The sequence below is a fragment of the Euphorbia lathyris genome, chromosome 2 (assembly GCF_963576675.1).
Source record: "Euphorbia lathyris chromosome 2, ddEupLath1.1, whole genome shotgun sequence".
Classification (NCBI taxonomy): Eukaryota; Viridiplantae; Streptophyta; class Magnoliopsida; order Malpighiales; family Euphorbiaceae; genus Euphorbia; species Euphorbia lathyris.
Window position 1 is genome coordinate 120,524,256 of NC_088911.1, and position 24,161 is coordinate 120,548,416.

Below are 24,161 nucleotides of genomic sequence, written 5' to 3' on the forward strand. Positions count from 1 at the left end.
CAGGTCTCCCCTTCAGATTGGTCTGCTCATCGAGGGTGGTTCTGCTAGGAATTGTTTTATACCTTGATATGCTTGTTGACAATCTTTCTAGTACGATGATCCGCCCATTCAACCTTTGGATCTTTCTCACCCATTGTGGGGCTTTCATTTAGGCGCTCTTTTCACCTTTCTCCTCGTTGGGCTTTTATTTATGCGCTCTTTTCTCCATTTGCCTCGTAGGCCTTTTACTTTATCTGGATTTGCTCTAACTCCTCTTTGGCTAATGACGTAGTCATTGAATTTTTCTGAAGTGGCTCTGAATGTACACTTCTTTGGATAGAGCCTTATTTTTCATGTCAGTGTTAGGCGCTGGTTGCAGTATTAGCGATTCCCTTGTACTTGTGGGTTAGTACTGAAAGAACTCCAGAAGTGGGGCATACCCTGTCCATTATTAAAAGATTGTGGTAAGGCATAAGAGTTATATTCACTTACCTTGGGGATCAATGGCTTGATCCAAGGAACAGACTTCATAGCGAAAGATTGTTTGTATTGGCATTTGTTGGCAAATATCATGTACGATGCAATGTCTCTTTATGGAATTTTTAGTTCATCTCGGAATCAACTTAATAATTCCTTCACGTTGGTCCCTAACTCTAGAATGAACTTAGTCAAAGGATAAAACCGAGTAAATATTATATGTCAAACAAATTCATAATAGAATTTTATTCATGCTTGTGTTAATAATACCACATATAACGGTCATAACCATAAAGATTACTACTGCATATAAATATCATAATGAATTCTTAATAAATAACCATAATGAGAATGGTTTAAGAACAATGTCCTTTTGTATTTCAATGCGCATTAATATCCAAGATAGCATATTTATTTTAAACATCATAAAAGTTATGACATTCTATATTGGGTAAGATATCTTACATAGTTGCTATTTACTTGCAATTAATATTGTGCATCCATGCATTAATGACATTCAGAGATCATTAAGGCCTCATTTGAATGAGGTGTAATTAAAGTAAGGTAAGTGATGATTTAATAATGTAGTTATATATAAAATTACTCTTATATCATTTCATTTGTATAAATAAAATAAAATACAAAGGGTAATTTTGGAAGAAAAATACATGTACCATGATTCTCCTCCAATTCGGGGTGTAAGAAAAATTACTCAAAATTCACCCTCACCTACCTTCATATACAATCATCCAAACAATCTTTAAGGAATTCTCATGTATATCCTAAGAACTTTGCATAAATTAATGTTCTTATTCAAAACTGACACTTACACTCTTTTGTAGTTAGCTTAGGACATGAAAATTTTGTTTATCCAATTTGGTAATTCATCATCCCAGAATGGCCTTAATAGTTAGGGACAATTACATGATAATCACAAATAGATTCAATATGTTCAAGTCTCTTACGTTGGTAAAAGAAATTCTAACAATGTCAAATAAACAGTTTTTATATGAATAAACACATCCTTATAAAAAATGGAATGAAATAACTGTTTGACAAAACAATATTCAAAAATATGAATTTCTGATATTAAAAGTACTATATATGAGAAAAGTCATACATAGATGGTGGTGAATAGATGATGGTGAATTGTACCCTAAAAAACCAAATATGATTTTCTTTGTAATTTCTTCTAATAATTACATGCATGTTCATCCAAAAGACTGATCAGACCTAAGTGATCTGTAATTACACGATCCTTTTTATGACATTTTAATATCAAATGACAAAATCACCTTGAATGGATGGATTTTTTTCTATAAAATTCCAAGATTACGGATTTTATACATGCATCTTGTACTAATTCAATGATAATAGTCTATTACACTTGTCATGCATAAAAATATAAGGCATAGTAAGCATGCAAGATTTAATGAAAGATCTATCTTTATGACTTTATCTTTCACAATTTATTAGATTTATCATAATAACATGTATCGATATTCATAGCACTTCATAAGGGTGGGAAATCTCAAATTTCTTTAATTAAAAATGGAGCAAGAAAGGGTAGGAAACTTATCTTATTTATCATAGAACTCTAGATTTAATGTAGAAAGCTCTTTCCCACCAATCTATAGAGAAGCCTATCTTTGGATAGATTTGTTTGTACTGATTGAGCCAAAGTTTGAGATCGAGATTTCTATTCCGTTGACTCCATTATTTTGTTCTTTGTGAAACTCTATACAATAAAGATTTTGTGATCTTCTGTTTGCTAGAGATCCACGTTCACCGCACCAATTGATAACTTGTGGAAAAATCCTTGATCGGAGCACTTCCCTGTGAGGCGCCGTTGGAATCGGCCGGGGACACGCCGATGCCAAAGTCAGTAATATTTCTGAGAATAAACTGTAAGCACAAAAGTAGAGAATTAGTAAGTGTACCTTTGATCCTAGGAAGCTGGGGTATTTATATAGGTTTCTGTAACCTTCAGCATAATGGGGAAGCATGTGAAGAGTCATGTCATTACTCATCTTTAATTGCTATCAATTCTCCATTAATCCCAGCATTTAGCATCGAACCCTCAGAGTTGAGGTATTCGAACAGTCAAGTCTTTATTCCCCTTTAATGGCTATTAATTGCTATTTAATTGTATTTATTCCCATTCATGGATGGTAATAAAGGCGCCTTTTCGTATTCTTTGATCCGTCAAGGCGTATGTACGCTCTCCTTGAGAGCTATGGCGGGTCTACACTACTCGCTCTCATCGGGCGTATCTCGTTATGACGTATCTCGTCATGGTCCACGTGATGTGGCATAATGCTAGACACTCCTTCCTTTTCTTCATTATTTATATATTCACCTCTGCATTAATCCTGCAATAATTGTCATTAATTCCATATTAATCATGCATAAATATCTCTTTTAGAATGAATAATGGTTTGCCATTATTTCTATTAATTTTCTCTTATTCCTTATTCAAGAATAATTTGGGTTGTTATCAATAATATAATTAGATATTAATATTTATAAATTCGGTGAATTTTTTAAATTTTTTTATCTAATTCGTACAAAAGATAATATTTTTTTATTTTATTTTTCACATCCCAACATATGTTTATGATTTGTTATTGATAAAATGACGCACGTGTGAAATATAGATGACAAGAATCATGACCAAAAAGACAGTTTGATAAATTATTTCTCAAATTCACCCAATTTATCAATGTTAGAGGTAAAATTGCTCTTGGCTTCCAACGTTAGGGGTAAAATTGCACCATTTTAGACGTTAGAGGTAAAATTGGTGAAATTGCTCCTGACCCAAAACGTTAAAGGTATTTTTACACTTTAACCCAAAATTTTATTTATTTTACGATATGTTCTCTCATATTTTTTATTTTATTTTTGTGAACTCCTAAATGTAATTAATTCTCTCCTTAAAAAATTTATTTTTTACCTTAACTTCTTGCCATTTCAATTCCATAACTCTCTCTTTGTAATTAATTATTTCCTAACTCTAACATTTATTTGATATTAACTTTTTCAATCCTTATCGTTTCAATTCCGATCATGTATAATTTATTTATTAATTCATTTAAAACACGTTTGTAGTAAATATTTACATACTAAGACCTTTGTTTACCAAAAAATATTGTGCAGAGAAATATTTTCATGATTTTTCAATGTTTATTTATTTAAAAAAAATAAGTAACGGAAACTTTTAGATTAATCAGACAATTATATGAAGTAAAAAAAATGTTTTAACCATTTTTTAAAAAAAAGTAAAACATTCTTGAACTTTTGAAATTATATTTCAGTCATTTTTACCTTTTCACCGTATTTTATTTCCAAAACACAATCAATCAGGTAATAGGTGACATCAATAATAATAAGAATCAAATCATAATTCCACAACCTGTAAATTATTTTATTAGTTAAGCAAAAGTAGGGAAAATTACAAAATTGGACGTAATGGGAGACCCATTTACATTTTTAGACTCATTATCAACCAACTTACATACATAGACTGATTCATTTCGAAATACCCATAATACTCTTAATATATATAAGAAACTAGCCATCATTCCTTGTCTTCTCCGTGCGCGCTCTCTCCATTCTCTACAGCTCTCTCTCTCTCTCTCTCTCTCTCTCTCTCTCTCTCTCTCTCTCTCTCTCTTATTTTCATTGAGATCCTTCATTGGAACACATCAATCCAAGCTCAAGCCTTTTCATGTAAGTATGATGTTAGTTTGATATATTTAAATCCCTTTTAACTTGTAATGTTGTGTTTTTGAAGTTAGAAATTTGTAAAATTTGTACTTCAAGTTATTTACGGGAGCTCGCGTATTTCACAGATTATGATTTTTCTTCGCGAAATCATAACCTGTGAAATATGGAAGGATATGTGTGAAACTAGCGAATTCGCATATGGAATAACTGCGAAGTATGCGAAGTATACGAAGTGTATGGTATTTCATTCTTTCTTAAACTGCGAAGTATGGAAGGATATATATACATTTGTGAAACTTGCGAATTCACATACTTCATGGAATTCGCATACTTCGCATATGTTCTGTATCGCGAAGTATGGAAGGATATATATACATTTGTGAAACTTGCGAATTCACATACTTCATGGAATTCGCATACTTCGCATATGTTCTGTATCTGTGAATGCTGCGAATTCGCATATGGAATAACTGCGAAGTATGCGACGTGTATGGTATTTCATTCTTTGACACACTATTTTTTTGTTTCCTTGTTGTTTATTATTGATAGAAGCATGTCAGCCGACCATGTATTGTGTGTGATTATGTGGAATGACCGGTGGAAAACCACTGGAAAAGGCATGACATATGAGGGGGGTGAAAGGAAATTATTGAAGATGTCATCGGGAATCAGCTTGGAAATGCTTCAAGAGAGAGTATACACTTCTGCTCGTTTTAATCCAATATCATTTGACCTGCATATGACTATGCAGGTAACTTACAGTCCAAACAAAGTACCTGGGGTAGTAGTTCCGATTGTTGATTCAAGTGATGCTGAGTGTTTTTTAGATTATTGTCGGATGAATCCAAGCGATGTTGTCCCACTATATGTTAATTTTGAATCACGAACAATCCAACCACGAGCCATGAAGGTAGAGAATGTTATCCATTCAAGTTGTGATGCCAATGCCACAACCGAATTGGAAACAACCCATAAAGTAAACACAACCGTTGAACACCGAACTCATCGGCCAGGAAAAGAACCAATCACTGAGTTCAATATTGCATCCAATCCTGGTTTAGATGATATTAGCTCGAATCTGGTTTGTTGTCCGGAGGAACAGATGTACGAAGATGACATTTGAGGTCACGATGACACAGAGGAAACGGTAAATGATGGACAACCTACCCCTCCGAGACAATCGCATTGCGGAGCTGTTCCCCAAAGCAGTGTAGTGGCAGAGGATGTAGAAATAATAAGGAAGAGGACTGATCCATTTCAATGGCTCCCTGAGATCCATGATGCACCTAAGTTTACTATTGAAGATAGTTCATTGAAAGGGGTCGTCGATTTAAAGGTACACGATATATTCTCCAACAAACGAGAATTACAAGATGCACTAGGAAAATACGCAGTTAATAACAGGTTCGAATGGAAAGTGTACAAGTCTAACAGGTCCATATTTGAAGTTAGATGTAGAAATGAGGATGAGTGTAAATGGCATGCTAGAGGTATTGCGATACCCAATTCAAGTATGTTTAGGATACGAAGGATGGATACAATGACCAAACACACATGTTCCAGAGATCAAATGTTACCACATCACAGGCAAGCGGGGAAATAAGTGGCTGGTATACTACTTGCGGATAAGTTTGATATCCATAATAGAGTGTTTATACCAAAGGACATTGTGAAAGATTTTGAGACCGACTATAAAATAAACATGTCTTACATGCAGGCTTGGAGAGCTAGGAATTGGGTGATAGAAGATGTGATGGGTTCGCTGGAAGAGTCATATATGTTGTTACCGGACCACTATGAGACGTTGAAAGCATGCAACTCAGGTACGGTAACACATATTCAAACTGACGATAATGATCACTTTCAGTACTTCTTTATGGCGTTTGGTCCTTCACTTAGAGCTTTTAAAGAACACATTCGCCTTGTTATTTGTGTTGATGGAGTCTTCCTAAAAGGTAAGTATCCAGGACAATTATACATTGCAGTTGGGAAAGATGGTAATAACCAGATTTATCCTATTGCTACTAGGGTTGGACCAAATGAGAGCAATGAGGCTTGGACTTGGTTTATGGCTAAGCTCAAAGAATGTATTGGGGACATAGATAATTTTGTTGTCATCTCTGGTAGGCACAAAGGAATTGACTATGCTGTGAATGTAGTGTTTCCAAATGTAATACATGGATGTTGTTGTCACCATTTGAGAAGGCTAAATTCAGGTCAATTAGAAAGATAGGCAATGTGTACTGGCGAGCTGCTAAAGATTACAGGGTTTCAGATTTTATAGAGGCATTCGCTCGACTCCGACAGCTATATGGCCCAACAGCAGTACATCTAGAGCAAGCCGGTATCCAGAAATTGTCACATGCATATTTTCATACCCGTCGTTATAACATAATGACAACAAACATTGCAGAATCATGGAACGCGGTTAAATTAGCTTACGCAGAGTGTATATACCCAGTCGGACCCTAGTCTGAGTGGACAAACTGCGACCCGCCAAGGAAAGTGCTTCCCCCTCTAAGAGGTCCTACACCAGTTGGACGACCACGAAGTCAGAACAGAAGACTGTCACAAGGTGAAGACCCAGTTCCAAGATTACATAGCCGATGCGGGAATAGTGGGCATAATAGGTTGAATTGTCATCAACCATTGCCAAATACAAGTCAAACTCCAAGTACAATAGCAAGTTCACGAAGTTCTAGGACTTCGAACAATTGATGTGGTTTGTATTTTTAAGAGCAAAATTTATCCTTATGTTTTGTAAGAACATGTATCCTTACGTCTTGTAAGATTAACTATTCTTATGAATTTGTACGATGAAGCTTTTTTATGTTTTGGAAGATTATGTGTCCTTATGAATCCTTCGGATGTATATATCTCTTCTGTATCCTTGTGTTTGTTAACGTTGTGACAATCACTTCGTGAATAGATATACAACTTCGTGAATCATACATATGCGAATTCACGAATACATGAGTTTGCGGAGCATGAGGTATTTCATGAAGCTGGTGTAGTTCGTATATCGGTGTATACATTCGCGAATTGTATCAATTGTTCGCATAACTAAAGTCAACTTCGTGAATGGTATATATGCGAATTTGCGAATACATGAGTTTGCAGAGCAAGAGGTATTTCACGAAGCTGATGTAGTTCGTATATACATGTTTAGCTTCACGAATTTCTGAACTGCGAGGAAAGAACTTCGCGAATCAATATACAACTTCACGAATCTGATTTTATGCGAATAATAACTTACACAAAAATATGTAACATGCACAAAATATATAACACAACTTGCACAAAATATGTAACATGCACAAAATATACAACGTGCACAACATATATAACACGTACAAAAATTTACAATTGTACTACTCAAAACTTATACAGTTTGCCATGAAAATTTTCAAGTATAACACGCAATCTGAGGAAATCTCCGTCAATTGGATCTACCTCAGACACTTGCCTACCAGCTGTTAAAAGTTGAGAAAAAAGGCACACCAGCAACCCATAATCGTTCGATCATGTTCTCTGTTGTGGAGTATCCGATAGCCTAGTCCACCCTATCCGGTTGTTGGCATTTTGACCCTTCCACCCTATGGTTTTACCAATAGCAAATGTAAGTACAGTCATGGGCCTCTTTAGTACTTGACCAAGCTTCTCCTCACTGTCATTAGAAAGACAACTATCATATATGTACATGTGCATATTCATTGTCATTACCACTCCTAATATCCAGTGGTTTCCTTTGATGTTGAATGGCATGAATATTTGCTTCAAATCTTTCCATGGTCTCATAAACATGTCATCTCTACCATTGATCGTACTGCATACGTGGCCCATGTCCATATTCTATGACAACTGTATATACCCAGTGAATTGTCTTTCACATGCAGTCCAATCCGAAACAAATCCAGACTCGACGGACTGGCGCCGCAACAGATACAGGAATGCATCGATGTGCTAATTCAAAATATATATATATATAAACATAAGTCAAACATATGCATCACAAACATATACATCACAAACAAACAAACCATAATATTTAAAAGCAATACCTCCCCGTCCCAATATTTTCCTGGGGTCTCAGCTTGTATGAACCACGGGATTTCCGGATGTAGTGGTTTCGTCCCTTTAACGAGCCTTGGCGACTTTTTGTTGCAAAAATTCCTCCAAACCTCATACGTACACACATCTTCCTTATCAAGCCGGTCAATCCATGACTTAGGTACATCAGGTGCTCTAGGAATGGTAGGACTCTGTGATACGACAATAGTCATGCTCTAAGTTACCTTCTTAGCTACCTTCTTAGGTACCTTCCTAGCCACCTTCTTAGACATTTTTTTTTTCTTTTCCTCAGTGTACGGTATTGTCACGTGATGCGATCGCTTCCTTTGTTGCAATGCCCTAATCGGCTGAGGCTGAGGCACAACATCTATTACGGCTTGTGTGTTCTCGCTTAAACTGATAATTTCTTCCTGTCAAAACATAACAACTGGACACAGTTTAAGGAACATATTTAAAAAATATATAAAACTAAATGTATATAAACTATCGTATACCTTTTCGGGGAGCATCTCTTGTGGTTATGTGTCATCACCGACTTCAATCACCTCCCCACACTTATTTTCCTTTCTCGCACCCTCTTCCTTCTTATCCTCTCCACTCTGCTCTTCCTTCCTCTCACCCTCTTCCTTTTTATCCTCTCCACTCTGCTTTTCCTTCCTCTCACCATCTTCCTTCTTATCCTCTCCACCCTGCTCTTCTTTCCTCTCACCATCTTCCTTCTTATCCTCCCCACATTGATCTTCTTTCCTCTCCCCTTCTTCATTCTTCTTTTGCTCTTCACTATGTTCCCTACCATGCTCTTCTACAATGTTCTCCTCCCCCACGTCCCCACCTATTTCCCACACAAAGTCTAAATTCATATACATATCACCTCCATTACGCTCTCCCATCCGATCTGCCTTAATCTCAGCCCTTAGCTCCGCCATCAACTCCACCCTCAACTCCGCCCTCAACTCCTCCTTCAACTCCACCCTCAACTCTGCCCTCAACTCCTCCTTCAACTCCACCATCTCCCGCCTATTAGACTCACTTAACTCTGATCTCATCTTTCGCACCAATTCATCCGCCAATGAATCTTTAAGTTCCACCTTCAACATTTCAAATCTCTCTTGCATCATTGGCTTCCTTTCTTCTTCCTCATTTGCCTATACATTCACTTCATTCTTCTTCTTACACCTCTTCTCGTTTCTAATTCGCTCCTCCTCATCCATATCATCATACTCTTCCTCCTCATTTTCCACATCCTCTTCGCCTTGATTACCTACAACATTCTCTTCCTCATTATGTACCTCATTCTCTTCCTCATTGTTCTCCTCTTCTTCACCCAGCTCAGACCCCTTATAAGGTTCGAATAACACATCAAGGTCTACGGCTTTCCCATCTAAATAAGCTTTGATTAGTGCATACCAATCGCACTTTGCCTCGTCTTGCTCGATAACAAGTTCAGATGCTTGCACACCAGCTGACTGAAAACATGTAATCAAACCCAACTCTATAAGCACGTGTTACTTACATCCAAAGCACACATTGATTATGTACAGAAGACATATGTACTTACCTTAAAAATTTCTTCAGCTTCTAAGAAAGTTATATTCTTTGCACTTATCCACTGACATATACGAGGGTACATGGTCTTTGATCTCCTCATATAGTATTTAGGGGGTGCACGCAATATCTCCAATATCCAAGCCTACAAAGTATTAAATAAAAATCATTACAGTTGAAATCTAACATGAAGTAAATCAAATGAATATAGGAAACATACATGGAACGCTTGTGCTAATCCATGAAGCTGATATGGGACGGCCTTCTGCTTTCTTTGTTGCTTGTGGAACTCCTCAAATACCTTCATCCTTGATGGAGCCGAAACAGCCCGTTCTATCGTCTTGTATAGGTCATCCCAAGCAGGCACACCCCATGGAAACGAGTTAAACACAGTGGGGAAATCAGTTAGGTTGATGATATTGTCATCAACCTTTTTCAATGGATCGGTTGTGAGTAGGAACCTATGTATAATGAACAACATAGCCATTGCCACCGCATCATCGTTATTTTTCTTCTGCCAATTAGTCTCTAAGAAAGTATCAAATATATTTTTGTGATTTATGCTCGGTCTACCTCCGAAGTAGAGATTCCTCAATCTGTTTTCCCTTTTGTAACTACTCATCCGCTTGAAAATTGGTAACGGATCACCTAGTCTCAATCCGGTTATGAGTGCGAATTCATGTTGACCGAATTTCACTTAAACCCCATTGATGTTGAACCACATTTCTCCGAATTTTTCCTCTTTCGATTTGATCTCCCTTGTAAGAACCCCATGGCATAAAGGAGTGGACAACGAATACATTTCGAAGTCCACCAAATGCCCGAAGCATGTTTTCCTCAACATGTCCAACTGCACTGTAGATAAAAAAAAATTTCACTTTCTTCATCACCTCAGAATCGGAACGAATTGTGATAGTAGCTTTTGTATCCAAGGTGTAAGGGTACTTGAAGGTGAAGCCTTCGGTACTCTTCCTATCAGTTGATGTCCTCTTCCTCTTTTTGGAATCAGACTTAGAATGATCACCCTTCAACATCACAAAGTAGTTCAAAATTAGTCAAGTACATAATAACTTCGCGAATTCAAAAGCTCATTCGCAAATTAGCATATGCGAAACCTATACCATATGCCTCGCCAGATTCGCGATTATGATTTTCCCAAATTGCGATATCCGCGAAGTAAACCCATATTCGCAAATTGGTCGATTCTGCAAAATTAAGTCCCCACAACTGATTTTAACTATTTCTAAGTATCATTCTTACAAAACGAAGGTATGAACTAACAAATAAACACAAGAAAGTTGTAAACCCTACTCATAAATCGCGGGCAAAGTAAAAAACCATAATATAGAAAGAGAATCATTAAAACCTAATAAAAAAGCGCAAAATAACATGCCTTCTTGCCGGTTCTTGCCATTGGAATCGGTTTGAAAGACGCTGGAAGAATAAATGTAAAGATTAGTGGTGTTGAAGATGCTCTTGGTTCGAGTTTGGCGTTGGCATTTGGAATTCGCGAATGTTAGATAGTAAGAGCAAGGAGAAAAATGCATAAGTTCTTATATATATGGACATTTTGAAGAAGTAGCCAGAGTATAGTCTATGTATATAAGTTGGTTGATAATGGGTCTAAAAATGTAAATGGATCTCCCATTACATCCAATTTTACAATTTACCCACAAAAGTACTGCAATATAATAATTCCACAACCCTGTAAGTTTCAGCACATTGTACAAATTGGATTTAATGTCAGTATACTATAATTAACCATTTCTTGAGAGTTTGAAGAGGTGGAGATTGGAGCAGATTTCTGAAATTCTACACACTTTTATTGCTATGATTAAGCTTTCCTTGAGGAGTTTGAAGGGATGAAATCTTAACTGAAGACGGGCAATTCCCTGGATCAATATACCATACCACCATACCAACAAATTAACATCAGAATCCGGTATTGCAGTCAAAATTCTCCAATTCCACGTCTAACTGGATGCTTTCTGCTATTTTCTGGACAGCATTCACCTTGAGGAATGCTTGGAAATGACACAAGTTCCTCGGTTGGGATAACAGAACAAAGATTGCTGATAAAAATCAGCTAACATTTAACAGCAGCAACAACAACTGAATAAAAGAGAAGCTTAAGGCTAATATCATGGTCTCTAATGGTAATGAAGTTCCTTCCATTTCAGGTTCAAAATAAAAGGCAAAGCCCTCAAACTAGACTTCCACGAATACATGTCCTGTGGGTGAGCTACTCAGAACCCACAAGAAGATTACCTGACTCCTGCAATTATGACCTCAATGAGATCTAGTTTCTTCTACAACAAAGTTATATGTGTCATCCAGACAGCAAAAACTACGGGTTTCTGAAGCATAACAAATTAATTAACAATACATACTAGACAGACATTGCTTAAAGAGCAAACCCTTGTAAAGGGGCAAATTTTGCAAGTATTTCAGCTTCACGCTTCATTGCATTTGTCTTTTTCATCTCCAGTTCTGGCATTTTAGCATTTGCAAGTTGGATCTGCTGCACAACTTTCGGAATTGCGTTAGCCACCATCGTCTGTGCAGTCAACACTTCCGTCTTAGCTGCCTTGTTACCCTTAATTGAATTAGTCAGCTCTGCTCGCCTTGCTTGAAGTTGGGCAATTTGTTCGTCAATCTCTTGCACAGCTGTTGTGCTCAAGTCCACCTGGGATTGAAGCTGGTCCGTCTTTTCCTTCAATTCATTGTACTCACTCTTCAAAGATGCAGCTTTGTTCTTCTTAGACTCAAGGGTGGCAAAGAATTCATCGACCTGCGCTATTAGTTCCTTGCTCTCCAGAAAAACCTCACTGAATGTAGGGATTTCCTCAATCAACTTTAGTTTAACAAGTTGCTCAGCATTAAGCCTCGGGTCACTTCGAAGCTTGGAAGCTAGATGTGCTAATTCAGAAATGTTAGTTGACAAGATCAATGAAGGAAAATCCATACCAAGAAGTGAAGAAAGTCGGCTTCGAGCTTCTGTGAATTCGTTTAGAGCAAGAGAAGAATCAGTTGTCTCATTGGGTAATTGGGATAGAGATATAGGTTGGGAGAGAATGTCATCCAAAGAGCTCAGATAGTCATCAAAGTTTTCTGGAATTGGCTCAATTACTGGTTCCTCTGGGACAACTGCACCATTTTCCTTCTTGGAGGCCGAACGGGCTGATGGTCGAGTCTGTCTAGTTTTACGGTTGGCTGTTGATGATGGTGTAGATTCAGTTTCTTTTATTTCTTCAATTTGTTTTGTTCGCCTAGGCCTGGTTGGGGCTGGTGATTTTTCCGCACTCTGTTTTGTTCGCTTAGCTGGAGGTGGCGATTTAACTGATGCAGCCCGTTTTGCTCGTTTAGGTGGTGAGGCTGGTGGCTCGCTCTGTTTTGGTGGTGCAACTGTAGTACTTCTCTTCTTCCTTCCAGTAGCAGTAAGTTCTTCCTGTTTAGTTTCTTCTTGATCGGCAACTTTTTCTTCCTGTGGAGGGGCGGGTAACTCTGTAACAAGGATAACAAAACTAGTTAAAATAAGAAATAGAGGTACAGTAAAACCTCTATATCTCTATATAGGAATAAACTCTATTTTGTTATAAAAAAACTCCGTCCCAACTTGGGCTAGTTATAAACAGGAATAACCTCCCAAACGTTATTTGTTATACACTTTTCAAGTCCCGCCTTTAGAAACTATAACTCTATATAGTAATAAGTATATATTTATATGTATATACATATATATATATATATATATTAAGAATTCAAACTAAATTATAAAATATTAAAAAAAAAAAAAAAAAAAAAACTATTGAAATTATTTATGAGTTGGAAACACAAACTACAACTTGAAATTATAATCAGCAATGTTTAGATTTTTTCCATAAAACTCTTCCAATTATCTATATATGGAAAACCTAAACTCTAAATGAGCAAGAAGATAATCTTGCTTGAACTGCTAATAGAAGGCTTGCACTAGGAGAGAGCTAGACGGACTATGGGAATGTGGCAAAGGCTGCTTTATCAAGTAAGTGATAAGAGGCATCAATCCGGGCAGGAGAAGGACGACCGTGCCCTCACTTCAATTCAAAGAATATGCATGCGGAGGGGGAAGTGAGCCTACGGGGTGACCTGCGGGGTCGGTTACACTGAGACACTACTTCGAATCTTTACGGGATGAAGAGCTAACGGAATGGTTACCCAATCGTTTGATATACGTAATGCAAAGCGGGCAGAGAAGCTTAGCCGACAAGCCTTCCTTCAATCAAGCATTTCCAAGCGGAAGGAGCGAGCACAGCTAAGTAAGCAACGAAAGAAGCAAGACCGGGAAGAGACCAGTTCTCCCACCTTTCATCCTGCCGGGGAAGGGCGCGTTAGCGAACTTTCGTAAGTCAATCTTTCGCCCACCTTTAGAAACTATACCTCTATATAGTAATAAGTATATATTTATATGTATATACATATACATATATATATATATATATATATATATATATATATATATATTAAGAATTCAAACTAAATTATAAAATATTAAAAAAAAAATCTATTGAAATTATCTATGAGTTGGAGACACAAACTACAACTTGAAATTATAATCAGTAATGTTTACATTTTTTCCATAAAACTCTTCCAATTATCTATACATGGAAAACCTAAACTCTAAATGAGCAAGAAGATAATCCTGCAGATGATGATAGTGTAGAAATAGAAAAGATTACATACCAAGAAGCTTTCAATATTCTTGAAAGGTTAGAAACATTTTGGATTCAACAAGACGGTGTTCATGCAAGTGAGTTACTAAGCACTCGCAAGTTCAAAGATTTAGTAGCAAATATAAAAACTAAATCAATGTGTCAAACAACTTTACATAAATATTTTCTGAATAATAATAATTAGAGAGTTCTTGTTATTGTTAAAAATTTAAAATTTTATGTGTTGAGAAATTTTATTATACCAAACTCTATTTATAATTTGCTGCCTGTGCTATCATTTGGAAACATTTAAACCCTTGAGGTATTCTCATAGGTGACATTTAACACATTTTGGATGGAAAATTAACTGATTTGTTAACTTTTGACACATGGCACAATTTTTGATCCGTGGTATATCCTTAACGGTAAAAACGGTAAAAACGTTGTTGTCGTGTGACCAGAGGTCACGGGTTCGAGTCTTAGGGGCAGCCTCTTGTCAATTAAATTGGCAAGGGAAGGCTTGCCCCCAATACACCCTTGTGGTGGGACCCCTCCCCGGACCCTCGCTCAGCGGGGACGCGTAATGCGACCGGGCCGCCCTTTTTTTTATATCCTTAAGATAATAATACTAGTGGAAAAAACTAACTTGTTAGCTTAAGAAATAAAAAAACAAGCATGAAATTTTTCATTGTAGAAGAAAAGGATGCGTAATTCTATAAAGCTAGCTTCCATCTAGCACAGCAAGAACGTCTCCTTCCCTCTAAAAGCATAAAAGGAACCAAGCCTTCTCAAGTCTCATGGGTTGAAGATTCAAGTTCCGATTGATGAAAATTTTGAGAGTAAGAGATCACTTGATGACGTACAAGTACATCATTTTACATGGAACATTTGGAAATGATGAGCTAACACAAGGTGTTTTCAAAAGTCATTTCAAGATAAAATGGTGAATAAATTACTAACAAGAAATTGGCAAGTACACTGTTACTTTCAACAGGAGAAAATGAGGGGATAAGAAATTCAAGAGCTCAAATCCTCTATTAGCATTACTACACATAAATAGGCAAATGGACTTCCTACAAGATCATAAACAACAACCTTTGTTCCTTGATGAAGAGCTTCTACATTAATCTAAACACCAATGTTTCTCAAAGCAATGGCAAGTACACTGTTACTTTCAACAGGAGAAAATGAGGGGATAAGAAATTCAAGAGCTCAAATCCTCTATTAGCATTACTACACATAAATAGGCAAATGGACTTCCTACAAGATCATAAACAACAACCTTTGTTCCTTGATGAAGAGCTTCTACATTAATCTAAACACCAATGTTTCTCAAAGCAATGGCAAGTACACTGTTACTTTCAACAGGAGAAAATGAGGGGATAAGAAATTCAAGAGCTCAAATCCTCTATTAGCATTACTACACATAAATAGGCAAATGGACTTCCTACAAGATCATAAACAACAACCTTTGTTCCTTGATGAAGAGCTTCTACATTAATCTAAACACCAATGTTTCTCAAAGCAATGGCAATGTGATATGTGGGAAAACATGTAATGCAGCATTTTTCTAAAGGTGGGAGAAAATTTAAGGAGCCTTGTCACTTCGGCAAGGAGTTTTAACACATTGGTGGTTGAAAAACTGATGTTTGGAAAGAGACTTCGGAAACTGGGAGAACATATTCATGCATTTGACCGACCACGTGAAAATTCATAAGAAATGTTAATTTCCATGTAAAATTCTAATAGTCCCCAGACTTGACTAAAGACAATATCTTCAACTTTGAAGAAAGAAGCAACAGAAAATGCAGTAAGGAACATGGTTATCCCCACATAAAAACAATGGCAATAAAAATTGGAAGGCTTGCACGCCCTAAGACAAAGGTTAAAGGGATAAGGTTCAAATTTTACCCTTACATTTTTGGGGGAAGTGTGCAAGTACACCACTAACATAAGAAATGGTAAAATTTTGGGGATGAAGTACAAATTTTGCCTTGTGGTTATTGCGAAGAACAGATTTAGCTCCACATATAAAACAGCACAATTACATTTTGGGGGTAAGTATGCAAATACACCACTAACATGAGAAATGGTAAAATTTTGGGGATAAAGTAGAATTTTGCCTTATGGTTATTGGGAAGAACAGATTTAGCCTCCACGCACAAAACAGCACAATTTCAAGCCTCGTTAATGGAAAATGAGTTTTATTCATTAACAAAAGATGTGCAATTTCAAACCTTATTCGGTGGCCGGAATGCTAGAGGTTAGAGGGTGGCCAGAACATGAAATGGCAGGCACATTTTCTCTTAATGAAAAAAGGCTTAAAATTGCATCATCTGGTGAACTTTTGTTTTGTACGTGTAGTTTAAATCGTGCTAAATTTGCACCTTGTCCCTAAAATTTTGTCCTTAACGTTTCCAAAGTGAATCAATTTTGGGCCCAACCAGTGGCGGAGTCAGCTTTTGACTACTTGGAGGGCAAAAACTAAATCCAGCCCATATGGAATGGGCTTAAAAAACTGTGTCCCTACCCACGCCAAAATGACGCCTAGGCTAGAGCAAAAATAGTGCACATCCCTTCATTTACTAGAGTGCAATCAGAACCCGGCATATGAAGATGGAGGGATGGGTACGGGCGAAACCACCCTTTATACCCAACAGCCGGCACCCCTTATACCCAACAGCCGGCAACCCGTGCCCCCTTGTCTTCGCCTCCACATCCAAGTAAGAATCTCATTTTATGGGTTCTGTTACACGTGCCCAAAATTGGGTTATGTTTTATCCTGACCCAAAATTGCTCCAAGTTGGACACATTAAGGACAAAAAAGTTGGGTATATCTGCACTTCCCAAAAAAAAAGTCAGGGGTAAATTTGAACCTTATCCAAAGATTAAAATAATAAAAAAAAAATAGTGAAAAGGGATGGAGAAACTTTTATCCAAACCTTTAGGTGGAGGTTCCGTTTTTACAGGAATCTTCCAAGCAAACGATGCAAAAAATGCATCCAAATCAGCATCTGGGAAGTTTGCTTTGATATAATTTCCAACAGCAGCTTGGCTAGCAAAACATTGTTTACCAAGGCGTTTAGGGAGATACAGAAATCTATCCTGAAAGAAGCCAGAAGAGGTAAGCCTCCTTCCGACTCTCCAGGTCCAAAAATCACCAGGATATGGCCAATCAATTGGGGCATAAGGCAAGCCTTCGCCAGATTCACCAGGCAGAACTGGCCAAAGCAAGTTTTTCTCCTCAGCTTCAGGAATGCTACCATTATTTTCACTAGGGACGATGTCATTCTGCGGATGTTGCTCGCTTTCCTCAAGTGGCTCATTATCCTCAAATTGCTGATTCAACACAAATTGAAGATTCTGCTGAGCAATTGAGGCTGGTGTGCTAAAGTCACTGCCATTCCAAATAAAATTATGCTTCCGTTAGTTAAATAAATGATGACTAGTGCGTTACTAGAATCAGAATTTCACACTAATAACTATGTGGAGAGTTCTATACGAAGTACAAAACAATAAAATCCCATCATATACGTTTCAGAATGAAAAAGGGGTCAATAAATGCAGAAGATTAGTTCTGAGAAAGGAAACTAGTAACTCCCCTAATTTGCCTGCTAATTATCATTCAACTACTATGACAAAGTAGATATGCAAGACACAAACTTTATAAATTTCACAGGTACAAAAATCTTAAATCCAGCAGATGCATAGATCTGAAACCCCCCACCACATTCAAAACCACAAAATAGTTGAAAAGTTTTACAGCAAACAAAGAAGATAACCTAGATCTAAACAATTTCAACTAAAACAGTACCCAAAATTCAATTGAAAACTTCCAACCGAAGCCCAACCAGAAAAAGGGGGGAAATCACGGTACAAAAATCTTACCCTTGAGCATAATCTACAACTTGATCTTGGGGAAACGGAAAGGGCTCCGACATGGTGAAAAAGAGATCAAATTAGCCTGCTAGAAACCAGAAACAAAATTAGGAAAAACAGAGGCGAAACCAAAAGGAAAAAAGAAGTAAAATTGCTGAAAACAGAAAAGGAAAAAACACAAACTCCTCAGTAGTTCTTCAAGCGAAACTATCACTCCAAAGATCTAAAATTGTGAGGAAATGAACACCTTAAAGAGCTACTACAGTACAAAAAAGGGAGCTGATAATGGATTCCTCGGGATGGATAGCAACTGAAAAGACGGTCTTATCCTTTGGATGGATTGGGAATTACAAGTACAACGGTCCAATATCTAGTTGTCTGAGCCTTACGTGATGATAGGCGCGTGGTTAGGTAGTTGGTGCTGTGCTGGATAGTGGATGGATATTGTGCTTTCAGTCGTGATCTACAATTCTCAGATTACAGACATCAACCGATTAATTACTTCACGGTGAAAAATAAAAACATCCTTATTTATTACCTAGGCAAAACAACCCAACCATAGCCAATCAGATTTTTTTGGTTTGGTAAAAACACAAAATGACTTTCACTTCAGAAGGAACTGAAGAGACAGATTTTTTTTCTTTTTATTTTTTTTTTTTTTAAGAAGAAGAGACATAGAATATAGACATTGGATTTGGATGGCAGTTAATTTCAGCTTTTGAATTTTCAAGTATTAACTACTTTCAAGCATTTTTTTCAATTCCAAAGATTTTTATACTTTTATAGACTTGGAATATATAAAAATTGTTTTCAAAATTGTTAGTAATCAATAAAGTTGGTAATTCTTTACAAAAAAAAAAAAAAAAGTATAATTTTTTTTAAAGAAAAATAAGTTTCATTAAGGTCATCTCCTACGGTGTTCTCTATTTAGCCTATTCTATCTTCATTTTTCTCTACTCTATCTTTAAATATAGAGTTGCTACTTCTCCAACCATATACTCTATTTTACCCACTCTTTAAAACTTTTATTATTATTATATTCATTTTTCACATAACATTTATATTCTTTATATTATTAATCATTATGTCTAAAAAACATGAATATAAATGTAAAAAAATAAAAAAATGAAATTAATACATTATAAAAAAATATAGGAAATAAATGTTATATAACATAAATACATTATTTAGGAAATAAATGTCATATAGGAAATAAATGTTATAACTTGTATTGATATTCAATAAAAGGATTTAAAAAAAAATAACATTGATAATATGAATGATATATAAAAGGATTTAAAAAAAATATTAAAATAATCTAACTATGCTTGCGGCAGAGATGCCGCAAGCAAGTTGGCTCTTCAAATATGAAGAGCGAACTCGCTTGCGGCATCTTTGCCGCAAGCAAATCCAGCTTCGTTGGAGCTGGATTTCTTTATATTTCAAGGGCTCTCTTTATATTTAGAGAGCCCTTGGAGATGGCCTAAACGTAATCGACATACAAGGAATATAAAATAAAATTTGGAGGGAAATAAATGGACCTACACCGAATCAAAATGATAAGTTAACACGTGTAATAATTGGGAGCTTCAACAGGAAGCTTAACCAACTTAACTAACTGGACACGTGGACCAATAGACAGTTCGGATTTCAAAGATACGCTCCATTTCCCTGGAACACGCAATACATTACGGAATGATGAAAAAGGAAATGGGACCGAATCCAATTAGAAGCCTACACATGGAAAGGTACATAATACCTTAGATATATAAATAAATGTCTATTGATATCTTCCTTTCTGAACTTTGAGTCTCTTCTGTCTCTGGTGACCTGAAAGAACAACGATCTTTAGAGAATGGGTCGGAGTTTTGGTGAATTCTCTATGATGCTAAAGTCAGACACGTACTTGAAGAAGCACGGAGTTTGACTTGAAAGCAATTGAATAAGAGAGAGAGAATTATTACAAGCAATTGGGCATAAAAGGCCTTGTTGGGATGATATTATGGAAGATTCATTTGACCAAAGAAGGTCATAGGATAATCTTACGGAAGTTTCATTTAACCCATAAATGGTCACAAGATGAGAGTGAAAAAACTCTGAGGCCGAAAGCCAACGAGTAGAGAGAAAAGAAAAATAAAAATGAAAAAGAAAGTTGTGATCACTCGAGAAATATTCTGATTGATGCCATTGTGAAAATAATGATATATTGGGTTGGGGTAACCCATGGTCATAGATACCCTTGAAGACCTCCTTTAGTGGAGATAAAGATTTCTGATTACTATTAAGGTGACCCCCGAAATAATTCATATGTTTTTATCCTTGTTTGTAATGAGCTTTGTGGAGGAGATGCTTAAAACAACTCAGGTACAAAAAGGACGTATTTTGTGTGCAGGTATTTGAGCTCCAATAAGCTTGAGAAAAGTGAGGAGTCTCAATGGCAAAAGGAGTGGTGATTCCATTATAAGGAATGAAAGGTGCACGAATAAACGAAACAAAGAGTTTGTCCAAGCATAAACCAAAGCGAATCAAAATAATGGCAGGTGATTCAAAATCCTTTACTTTTTTCAAACAAACTAATCGTTGTTTTGATTTTGGGAAGTCGAGTCAGATGAAAGCGGTGAGGAAATGAGAATGACGGTTAACAAGTCAGAAAGTAATGGTTTTAATAAACTATGGACATGTCTAGCCAAATAAGAGGTATCCTACTAGTGAGCTGAAATGTGAGACAACCAAGAGATCCTATCAGATCCCATGAAGGCAAAAATCGGTGAAACATGAGTTTGATCAAAAATGACGGAGGCAGATTTCAAAACCATCGATGGAAAAAAAACAAAGTTTTTAGTATGGGTTTGAACTTCAACTTCAAACTCACTTTGAGGGAGAAGATGAAGTAACCCAATGGAAAGAACAAAGGCAGAAGTTAAAGACAAAAGGAGGCAAGACATGGAGCAGAGTTTGAACTTTCGGCAAGACAAGTCCAATCTTACATTGTGTTTCCTTCTCAACCTTTGTAGTAGAAAATTGAAGATATTTGATCGAGTGAACAAAATCAAATGATGGCAAGTGGCAACAACTGACTATTGGTCAAACAACTAGCGTGGCGGGTGCTACCTAGCGGCATTTCATCAACATCAGAATTTTGGTAAATAAAAAATATTTAAATACTTGATAAATCGTGTAAGAGTTCTTACATTTGTCTTGTGAATAATGATTGTGAGATTAATTTATTGATATTTTGTTTCCATTGTGAATGTTGGTACGGTTACATAAAATGTATTTGGGTACCAATATTCACATTTTTATATTATGAATATTGTGGCGTCTCCTTTTGTTCCTTTTGCAATGTGCAAATTTGAAAGAGAAAACAAGGGTCAAAGCATTGAGAATGTGAACAAGCGGAAACTATAGCAAATATCAAATAGTCGGAGTTTGTGAAGGTTTTGTTTGGCAAGTCGACAATAATGGTCTTTTTTGACGTACCAAATCCTTTTCCCCTGATCACTGGGGATGACAATCCTCAAGTAGGGGAGAGTACATAGGGGGAATTGGTCCCGTATGGACCCCCTTATGGTATATTACGGTAGATATATAGAAGAATAAGGTAGATTATGATGAGTTACAAAAGAATAATGGGATTAAAGACATGGATTATAGAAGAAGAATGGGATGAAAGCCTATGAACAAAGAAAGAATAATCAAATGAAGATCTTTGATAATAGAAAATATTTTTTCAAAATTTCAAAAGATTTGAAAAAGTACTTTTGCTATTATTGAGGAATGGGTTTAGAATTGCAATGCAAGAGAAGTTCTTCGATCGAACACGTTCAAGTTCTAAATTGTAGAAAAGGTAGAATGATGGTTGGAGTTGAAACCATGTCCAGAGACAAGCGAACAATGTGAAAACTCAAGCAGAGATCAGGTGCAAGCGGAGATCAATTTGGGAAACAAGAGTGTAGACAACTTGGCAAAACCTCAGTAGCTTTCAAATAGAAAGTGAATCTCTCTCCAAAAAAGGTGAGCTCAGTCAATTGGGACATTAATCCTCTAAATGGGGGAGAGTGTAATGGGAGCGAGTCCGATCAACGGGGACATTGATCCTCTAAGTGGGGGAGAGTGTAAGAGGGAGGAGTTTGGTTATAGACAAACTTAACCCTAAGCACTGTCAATGCTATAAGAAGGTCCCGATATGGAGTGGAGAATGGAGCATATCAACATACGTTAAAGGTGGAGGTTGAGTTGGTATAAGAAACACTATAAGAGACATGGACTACACCCGATATTGAATCTCTGCCACCCCCTGGGTCAGTTGCCAAAATGTTCCACCCTCGTCCACTAGGAACAAAAGAGTCAAGCATATGTCCTTCATGAAGGGAGGTGAATATCTCCATAGAGGAGAACTCTATGGATACTATAGGCTCCTAAATAGCCCATAGTGCGTGCATATTATAGAGCAAGGTTTAAATACAAGGAGACCCTCTAGGACGGAATACCGAATGATACATTGACATGACGCTTTAAAGGGGATATACGAGTAGTAGGAGTTGGCTGGACAATAATTAGGGAAAGTCTTAGCACCACACATAGTTTTGGCCTAACTTAGACTTGATCCCATAACATGGTGCACAAAACAAGCCCAACTTGTTGTGTGTGTCACAACCATGGCAATGAGCACAAACTCATCACCATTCTCCCTAAAATCAATTTTTTTTATTTTAATAAAACCATATATATATATATGATACTTAAGTCAGCGAATCACTTGAGTGTACATAATAACTTGAAAGCAAAATGATTGTAGACAGTACGTGATTGTGATGTACCTGGGGTTTTGATCCCGAGTCTATTTATATGTAATTATGTACCTAAACAGCTCATACACTTTACACGTGTTAGCTTCCAGTTGGTTTTAGACTCTTACCTTTTATATCACTCTACAATACATGGCTTGATTTAGGGATTAGGAGTATGCCTTTAGGATCCAGGACAACCATTGGTGCACGTGTCCTTTTAGGCAGCTTCCTAAAGGGGATTTCATATAAGTGAGCTTTCATTAATCTCTTTTGATATGGGTCTTTAGATTAAGCCCATATGTTAGATGTTAGAGTCGGTTAGGCCTTTGCCTGAGCCCGTTTATTTTTATGCTATGGAAAACGTTTCTACGCAAAATGTAAACACTAAGATCATGCATATTTTAGAGGTGATTAAATTTGTTTACCGTTCTTCAGACTTGGTAGAGTTTAATTGTTGTAACAAGACGATGAGTTGGAATACTAACTCTCTCCACATTCCCACGCACGTAGAAACAATCAAACGAATCAATCATTTGGTAGTTGTTCTAATCTTCGAATTAATTCTTATGTTTTGTATAAAGAGCTCTCAAACTAATATACTCAAAAAGCTTAACCTAAAAAAATACACTTTTTTTTTAAATAAAACACTTCTTAATTATTAGAATCGGAAGAAAGAACAACATTGAGATAGGGTGGTGGACATGCCCACACACCACAAACAGATTGAGAATTGACCGGTTTAACTAAAAGATGAGTGGCCGAATTCGCTGAACGTTTTACATAAGAGACTGAGCAATTGCCTAGCTCTTTTAAGATACTAACACAAGACAAAATGACCTCAAAACCAAGTTGTTTAAATATTTTTGAGACACGTTTTGAGTTAACCATTATCTCCATACGAAACACTAATATGGGCTTATGGACCTGCACTAGATCCTTTAGAACACTAACTCTTCGTGGGTTGCCCAATCCACAACAGTTCCATCTTATAAGACTCGTAACC

General features: G+C 36.6%; 1 protein-coding gene across 2 annotated transcripts; it reads right to left on the reverse strand.

The window, feature by feature from the left end:
• Positions 1–11,942: 11,942 nt before the first annotated feature.
• LOC136219723 (uncharacterized) lies at positions 11,943–18,701 on the reverse strand. 2 transcript variants are annotated; one of them, XM_066007218.1, is made up of 4 exons: positions 18,552–18,701; positions 18,378–18,453; positions 17,432–17,886; positions 11,943–13,302 (listed from the first exon to the last, which is right to left on the reverse strand). In XM_066007218.1, the coding sequence occupies exons 2-4, from the start codon at positions 18,428–18,430 to the stop codon at positions 12,203–12,205; spliced, it is 1,608 nt and encodes a 535-aa protein (XP_065863290.1). In that variant the 5' UTR covers positions 18,431–18,453; positions 18,552–18,701; the 3' UTR covers positions 11,943–12,202. The 2 variants fall into 2 exon arrangements, with proteins under 2 accessions (XP_065863290.1, XP_065863291.1); XM_066007219.1 differs by having other exon boundaries at positions 18,378–18,456; positions 18,552–18,684.
• Between the last annotated feature and the right edge of the window lie 5,460 nt (positions 18,702–24,161).

Excerpts from the sequence above, each read along its gene's own strand:
- LOC136219723 (XM_066007218.1), bottom strand. The coding sequence starts at position 18,430 with ATGTCGGAGCCCTTTCCGTTTCCCCAAGATCAAGTTGTAGATTATGCT. Across the intron at positions 17,887-18,377 it reads GTTGTAGATTATGCTCAAGG|TGACTTTAGCACACCAGCCT; the intron begins GTAAGATTTTTG and ends TTGGAATGGCAG. Across the intron at positions 13,303-17,431 it reads AACGGAACCTCCACCTAAAG|AGTTACCCGCCCCTCCACAG; the intron begins GTTTGGATAAAA and ends TCCTTGTTACAG.